This window comes from Drosophila albomicans, chromosome 3 (genome assembly GCF_009650485.2).
Source record: "Drosophila albomicans strain 15112-1751.03 chromosome 3, ASM965048v2, whole genome shotgun sequence".
Taxonomy (NCBI): domain Eukaryota; kingdom Metazoa; phylum Arthropoda; class Insecta; order Diptera; family Drosophilidae; genus Drosophila; species Drosophila albomicans.
Genome location: NC_047629.2, coordinates 11,214,533 through 11,222,661, shown reverse-complemented (window position 1 = coordinate 11,222,661; position 8,129 = coordinate 11,214,533). Strand labels below are relative to the sequence as shown.

The following is an 8,129-nucleotide window of genomic DNA, read 5'->3' as shown; positions in this document are numbered from 1 at the left end:
AACAAATCTACGAAAATACGAAACTACGAAGCGTGCTAATTTTTATGAATTTCATAACATCGTTTTAATCATTTTAATATAAATAAAACTCAAACGTTACGTGAAAGCTCCTCACTCACGCTCTCTTGCGCTCAGTCACGCATGCGCAGCAGCAGCAGCAGCTCCACCAACAACAACAACAACAAGCAGTGCATCTAAAGCTTTATTTCCTTCTAAGCAGCAAGCAGCTCAAACACAATACAAAATGTGATAGAGAGGGGGGAAGTGCGTTGGAGTACCGACTAAGTTGTTTTTGTTGTTGCTATTGCTTTTGCTTTTGGGTCCACAATTGCTCTCTGAGCAGCAAACGAAAATGAAAGCGAACGCACACAAACTTAAAGTCGTTTCGGCAGCAGTTCGTCACTATATTCGAATACGTATACGAGTAGCTTTTGGTTTGTTTTTGCGTGTGTGCTGTATGTGTGCGTCTCTGTGGCTCTACAGTGACGTCACATGCTTCGCAAAGTCAAAGTGCTGTGTCATTAATAGCGACATAAAGGAGTCTAGCGGTTATCGCAATGCGGACTAAAAAAAACACAATAGTTATTATTATTATATGTATGTGGATACAATTAGCATTAGCATCTCAGAGTTCCAAATTTAGACTAGATTACTAAAATGTTTTTATTGCAAGTTAATTGAATTTATAATATTAATATTTGTATGCTCATATTAGTGCATAGTAAGTATTTGTAACTTACGTCACAGCAGTTTGACTTTATTTCTTGCTTGCAACTCACAAAGCCAAAGCAAATGGAAAAAACAACACCAACAACTTGCAGGTTAAGTAAACTGCCTTGCAGCGCCCTGGGCAATGTTTTTGTTGCTGCTGCCTGCTACTGTTGATTTTGGCGTTCCGTAGAGAGTAAAAGTGATTGGGAAAAACTTTTGCTTTTGCTTTGCTCGCTGTCGATCGCCCGGTTGCTGCGCTCTTTGGCGCTCTCAATTTCTTCGCTCTCGCTCTCTCGCTTTGGTCTGACCACCATCCACAGGTAGTTGGTGTAAAGGCAGCGCAGCGCAGCGCAGTCAACGTCGCAGACAGCGACGACGACGACGAAGTCATTTTGGGGCTTTTATGGCGCTTTGCCTCTCATTGTGTTTTGAGCATGTGTGAGTGTGTCTGTGTGAATGTGCTTGAGCTGCTTGCTTGTTGCTGTTATTATTATTTTTCGGCCGCCGTCGCTGTTAGCGTCGCAGTTGCGTTTGCGTCTCTGTCTCATTTTCTTTGCGCTGCTGTTGCTGCGCTAAAGACTTTTTGTCACAGTTACAATTTACCAAGTGTAAGAAGCGGACGCAAACGCGCAATACCGAAAGCTCGCTTGGCACGGCGCACAGCGCATAACGGTTCTTCAGGAGTTGCCTTCTAACACACAAAGCGCATACGCCGACGCTAACGTAACGTAAAAGCAAACGCAAACGCAAACGCAAACGTCAGCGTCGACGTCAGCGTTGACGACTTGTAAATAAAGAAATACTCGCATATAAAATCTGTTGCATCATTGCTGAAACACTTCAGTCGCTGAATCGCGTGCGTGGAGGCAACACTTTCCGCGACAACAACAACAACAATAACTGTAAACAACAACAACGTGAAAGAAGAAGTGCGCGCAGCTGCAGTGACAAAAAATTAAAAGCGGCTTTAAGCGAATAATGCATTAAACTGTTGTGAAATAAAAAATATCGAAGAAATATTTAAAAACAAATTCTAAGAAAAAATGTGTTCTGATTAAATCGATATACAATATAAATAAATGTGAATAAGTGTCCTAAAATCGACATAAAATGTAAATCGCTGCAAACATTTCCAAAGAACAGTTTACCTCAAATCGCTTGGAAGGGCCTAGAAAATGTTTTAGTGCCAGTCAGAGAATAGTGAAATAAAAAGAAAAAGAAGAAGAAGAGCAACCAATATTTGCTAAGAGGAATTATCCCCGAAACCCCCCCCAAAATTGACAATTGGAGCTTTGCAAAGAAAGGCATCAAAATTTTACCCTCATTCGCCCAACTCAAAATGCTGAACATGGAATCGCCTCAGATGTATGCGGATGCGGTGCAGACGCTAGCTCAGCTGGACCTGAAGAAGCAACCGCAGCCGCTGCCACAGCAGGCCACAATTGGCCAGATTACGCTGACGGCGATGTCCAGTGCACAGCAGCAGCAACAGCAACAGCAACAGCAGCAGCAGCAACAACAGCAGCAGCAGCAACAACAGCAACAGCAGCAGCAGCAGCAACAGGTGACAACTGATGCGAACAACAATGCAACAGTGCAAGATGCGGCCTTGCTGGTGAAGCAGCATGCCATGCAGCAAATGCAGCTCAACAACAACAGCAACAATCTGCTGCAGAAGCAAATGCTGCAGCAATACAGCACACAGACGGACCTCGATGAGCTGACCACCCAGGAGATAACCCTCGACTTGCAGCACCTCATCGACGATCAGTTCAGGGATACCGAGACCTTGGGCATATTCAGTGATATGGTGACCAGTCCGGGCGGACTCTCTGCCACACTGCCGCCGAGTGGCATGGTAAGTGCAGCAGCCAAGGTGTTGCAGCAACAGCAACAAACGCTGGCCAATGCTCGGCAGCAGCAACACTCTTACGGCCGAGCTGCTTTGGCCTACATGCCACAGGCGGTGCACTCGAATGCCACGTACAACAATCACTCGAGCGACGAGAACAGCTCGGTGGGCAGCGACTCGAGCAGCACCATCAAGGAGGAGCCCATCGATCCGGACTATCGCAGGCATCTGCAGGAGTCGGTGAGCAGCCAGGCGGCGGCAGCGGCGTTCATCAACAACAGCAACGGGCTGTACAATGCGTATCAGAGCAACACGCTGAGCAACAACAGCAGCAACACCAGCAGCAACAATAGCAGCAGCAACAACAGCAGCAACAACAACAACAACAGCTCGAATAACAATTCGACACAGTTCACCAATCTGACGACAGCCAATGTGCTGGCCCATCACAATCTGCCGCACCTGACGGCGAATGCACAGCAATTGCTGAAGCACCACAGCAAGCTGCAACAGTCACAGCAACAGCAGCAGCAGCACGCCCAGCAGCAGCAGCATCGCAAGCACAATAACAAGCATGTGGACAAGGGCACCGAGGAGTACCGCAGGCGGAGGGAGCGCAACAACATCGCAGTCCGCAAGAGTCGCGAGAAGGCAAAGGTGCGCTCCAAGGAGGTGGAGGAGCGGGTGAAGTCGCTGCTGAAGGAGAAAGATGCACTGCTGCGGCAGCTGAGCGAGATGACCAATGAGTTGTCGCTGCACAAACAGATCTACATGCAGCTCATGAATCACACCAATCCCGAAGTGAGTCGCGTCTGTCGGAGCTTCTTGAACACCAACGAGCATGCGCTGTAGCAGCAGCTGTGATTGACTGACGTCAGTGTGAATGAGTGTGTGTGCGAGTGAATGAGTGAGTGTGTGTGAGTGTATGAGTGTGTGACTGATTCAAGGGGTAGCCTAAGCATAAGGATAAAAAGCAGAATCGCTTGAATCGCATGAATAATGCTTGCAAACACGAGTGCACTAAATATACTATATACTATATTTAGTATATCTGATTGAACTGTACCTGTCCTTGTGATTTGCAAACTATTTTGAAGCAGTTCAGGTTGTTTTCTGTTTTCTTCTGACTAGCATAAGCTTGATTTGCTTACCTAATTCCTTTCACTTTCCTCTTCTTCTACTACTTTCTTTTCTTTCGTCTTTGATGCCTCGGGCATTCCTTCTCTTTTGTACATTTTTTTTGTTGGCTGGGCGTTTCTTAAACTATTTTCCATATTTTGTTCTATTTTGTACTTAATTCTAGTGTATTGTAAATTAATTTTGCACATTTTGATACAAATTATATAATTTAGTAGGCATAAGTTAAGCCAAAGAAAAATAAAAATGTTAATTAAATATATATATATATCTACATACATATATATCTATGTACTATATGTGTATAAATGAATAATGCAAGCAGGAAAGAAAACATAAAATACAAAGCAAAAACAAAAGCAAAAAAAAAAGAATAAAACAAAAACAAAAACACAAAAACTATTTATGTAAATCTATTTAAATACTTCTTGTATACAATAAATATGAGAACAACAATAACAACAACAAGAACAACAACAATTCTGGTGTGCAGCTCGCGCTATGCTTCTGTTTGCCCCTGCCACGCCCCGCTTTAGTTGTCAACCAATTATCATCATCATAATCATCAACAAAAACAAAACGTTTTTTATTAGCAAATCTCTAGAGTTAAGCACAACTTCAATCGCTTTTTGTTGCACAGAAATCGAAGGAGGATTTCCCCTCCCCCCTCATTTACAAAAATGAATAATATTGTATATTAATCTAATTCTTATCTAGCAAATTTAATGAGAATGTAAGCAATATCCACACAACACAACACAATACAATACAAGAACAGAAATATTATAATGCTTGAAAGGGAAGTAGATGAAAAAATGCTATTAATTTGTAAGGCCAACGCAATGTTCTCATTTTAATTTATAATCGAAACGACAACAACAACAACAACACACAATGTACATCAAATATAAATTTTAATAAATAAAAAACACATGAAAAGCTTTTACATTAATATCGAGAATCGTGTTTTTATTGAATAATGAGCTAATAAGTGTAATAAGTCCGTTCGATTGGTCAGATGAAAATCAAAAGTGTTGCCAAAAAAATGTTGAATTAAATGTCTGCCATATTTAGAGATGCAAGTGTCTGCTCTGATCTGATCTGTGGCTGCTTTGGCAGTCAGACAGCCAGGCAGGCAGGCAGGCGATAAGCTTTCTGGGAGACAGATCGCAGACCACAGACCACAGAGCTCAGAGCCAAAAGCCAAAAGCCCAGACACAATTGCCTCGACAACGGCGACGACACAATTTGACAGTAAGACAAACCCAAAACGAAAAGCAAATTTATAAACGACAACAGCACAAAATGAATGCAACTAAAAAGACAAAATTAACGCGCAGAGAAAGCCAAACAGCAGCTACAACAGCCAGCGACAACAACAACAACAACAATATGAAATGCATTACGGCCCCGGGCAGATAATCACTTAAAAAGTTTTGGGCTTAGCCCTTTTTGGAGACCTGAGGCGGCCCTCAGACCAAAAAATTATAATGAAAAAAACAAAAAGATATATATATATACAAGTATATAAAACTTTCATTTGAGCTGCGTGTGTACAATTTGTCTAAGCACTCGAATCCCCGCACTTCGTTCGCTCTTCCCATTCAGTTCAGTCTGGGTTAAAGGGCTGCATTGTTGAGGCACTGTGATTGATGACAGCTAATTGCAGCCTCAGTTGCAGTTGCTCGGACAACAAAAAGTGAAATTGACTGGCGATTGACGTTGTGGGTGTTGCCCCCTTCTCCCTTCTCCCTTTTTTTGTAAGCTCGACTTTGATAAGGGTTCTAAGCGGCTTAGGTGAAAGTGGCTGCCGTGTCAAATGCCAAATCAAATAGCAAACTAAATTCGAGTACGCATCGTAAATGCATTCACATCTGTTCATTCTACCATTTGTTCATTTGGCTGTGCCAACAAATTGACGCACAATTACTACTCAACTAAGCGCCAAGCACTGACATTCGCAGTCGGACCGGACCACACGACGTATGAGTTATGAGCTGCAAGCTGGCAAGTGATAAATTTGAGCGAGCCACACATAACATAAATTCGTTTTGCGGTTTTATTTTTATTTCACGCTCGCTAATTATACGATCTACTCGAGCACTCGTCACAAGTGATTCAGATTAAGCGAATCAAGTCTAATAAGAGTACTCAAAATATTTGCAAAATACCTATGCCTGCCTTTAGGGAGGAGAATTAGCCTCATGCGATGCACTTTGATAATCTTTTTGAACTGGGAAATTTTGTGCTAACCCTTATCAGCAATGTGTTACACCAGCATTTAGTGAGATTGTGATTTAAAGCCGCCAGTTGCATTTAGTTATTCAAATCAAGTGGTGCAGCAATGTTCGCAATGAAAAATTGGGTCCTCGTTTTCCTAATTGCAGCTGCACTTTGCAGTGTAATCAATTCTGAATCAATTTCCGTAAGTGAACCGACAAAAGAAACTGAATTTTATAATTCAATTCGTTCAATTAATAACAGATTTGTGAAGAGGCGCGCAGAACTGATGCGGAGTGTGGCTCCTATTGCTATGCGGTCTCGAAACCTTTGCTGCAGATGGCACCCTTGTGTCATAGGAAGGATCAGGAGATATCTGAACTCAAGGATAAGCTGCAGGATCTCCAAAGAAAGGTGTCTGCATTTGAGGCACAGGAATCGCATTGTAAAATATTTGATGAGCTTACTTCATTAAGAAGTGCAGTTGAATCCATGGCGAACTCAAGGAGCGTCAATACTTCGGATGCCTCTGTTGAGTTAAAAAAATGTCAAGATCGCTTAAGTAATACGATCGGCTGTCGAAACTCAAGGACATTACAGCAAACACTCACTGAAACTAGAGATCGACTAAAGAAGTGTTTGGACAAAGATGCAAATACGACGAAGGTTGAAGAGAGTAAAGCAGAAGCAAAACCCGAATATCCTAGCAACTATTTAGGGTCTAAGAACCCTATTGTTATCCTTAAGGTTCAAGTTCCGGACATTGCACCCTTCCGTGTGCGTTGCAACAATGAAATTGCAGGTCCCGGCTGGATGGTTATTCAGCAGCAAGTGAAGGGTTCCCTTGTCGATTTTGAACGCAATTGGGAAACCTATCGATCGGGATTTGGCGACCTTCATGGCAGCCACTTTATTGGTCTGGAGAAGCTTTATCACCTCACAAAATCACAGCCCCATGAGCTCTACATCCATATGGTTACATTTCAGGAATTTGTAACCCAGGCGTACTACGACAATTTCCGAGTGGATAGCGAAGCTGAGGGATACAGATTAATCGACCTGGGCAAGTATTCCGGGGGCGCTGGTGATGCGGGGGATGCATTATCCTTCAACAACAACCAGAAGTTCTCTACACTGGATAGGGACAACGATAGCTACGATCGTGTTCACTGCGCCCGCGAGTATAAAAGTGGGTGGTGGCACAATAATTGCACTGAAAGGTGAGTGATCAACAGACAGCATTAAGAGTTCGATCGATCAATTGATATTGAATGCGTCTATACTTATGTTTATTATATTATATGTTATATTACAGTAATCTCAATGGAATTTACATGAGAACAGATGAAGCTAGTAGATGGGGCATTTGGTGGAGACCTTGGCAGAGATACACCCCTTTTAAGGCGGTGCACATGCTTATTAGACCCAAGCTGTAGCTCCTTAAGAATTACAATTGTATTTCTTTATATTACATCTTGAAAGTGCATTTCTTCACAATAAATTAATGTAAGAAGCGGTCGATCTGCAAGTGCATTTAATAAATGTTTTAATAGCAATAAATTTATTATCTAAGCTCAAGATGAAAACGTTTTCACACAATACATAGGCAAGCCCGTATACGTGTGAGTACAATACAGAGCTCTCACTCATTCTCATTCCTACTCTCATCAGCAGCCTTGCTGTTCTTGAGTTTCGCTCTTTGCTTTTGCAAATGCAGATGGACATCTACTCTAAATGCGTCTATGTGTTAGAAACGACCGGCCAACGTTTGCTTTGGCAATCGACTATCGCGCACTCGTTTCAACCCACCAAACAAACATTGTTAATGAGATTTGCTCTTTCGTTTTGCAAATGCAGGTTGACATCCACTACAACATGAAAGTGCGTCTGTGTGTAAAACACGATTAGCGAACGCATGTTTTGTTAATCGACTATGGCGTACTCGCTTCCACTTGCATCCAAACTTTGCTTTTGCAAATGCAATTGTGATCTCTTTGAAATATTAGTGCCTGACATGAAATATGCGTGTTTGCTTTTGCCTCTAGATTTTTATTGTGGACTCTCTTTAAAGAAGAGATTTTTTTATCAAAAATAATCAAATTTACTAATATTTGTTTTTCATATTAGCTTTTGGAAATTTCTCTTGATAAGCAACCAAAATAAAAGCAATTTACATGAATATATCATTAATCGATGGAAGCAAAATTGC

At 42.0% G+C, this 8,129-nt stretch overlaps 2 protein-coding genes across 2 annotated transcripts; both read left to right on the top strand.

Moving 5' to 3' along the window:
* The first annotated feature begins 1,295 nt into the window (after positions 1 to 1,295).
* On the top strand, positions 1,296 to 4,652 carry LOC117570272 (CCAAT/enhancer-binding protein). The gene has a single exon (XM_034251788.2). The coding sequence runs from the start codon at positions 2,051 to 2,053 to the stop codon at positions 3,413 to 3,415; it is 1,365 nt and encodes a 454-aa protein (XP_034107679.1). The 5' UTR covers positions 1,296 to 2,050; the 3' UTR covers positions 3,416 to 4,652.
* Positions 4,653 to 6,025: 1,373 nt separating this feature from the next.
* LOC117570273 (angiopoietin-related protein 7-like) lies at positions 6,026 to 7,451 on the top strand. Its single transcript, XM_034251789.2, has 3 exons — positions 6,026 to 6,125; positions 6,185 to 7,140; positions 7,236 to 7,451. Exons 1-3 carry the CDS (start codon positions 6,045 to 6,047, stop codon positions 7,354 to 7,356), a joined length of 1,158 nt encoding a protein of 385 aa, XP_034107680.1. The 5' UTR covers positions 6,026 to 6,044; the 3' UTR covers positions 7,357 to 7,451.
* The last annotated feature ends 678 nt before the right edge of the window (positions 7,452 to 8,129 follow it).

Coding starts and splice junctions, on each gene's coding strand:
- LOC117570272 (XM_034251788.2), top strand. CDS start 2,051: ATGCTGAACATGGAATCGCCTCAGATGTATGCGGATGCGGTGCAGACG.
- LOC117570273 (XM_034251789.2), top strand. CDS start 6,045: ATGTTCGCAATGAAAAATTGGGTCCTCGTTTTCCTAATTGCAGCTGCA. Junction 6,126..6,184: donor TCAATTCTGAATCAATTTCC/GTAAGTGAACCG, acceptor AATTAATAACAG/ATTTGTGAAGAGGCGCGCAG. Junction 7,141..7,235: donor CACAATAATTGCACTGAAAG/GTGAGTGATCAA, acceptor GTTATATTACAG/TAATCTCAATGGAATTTACA.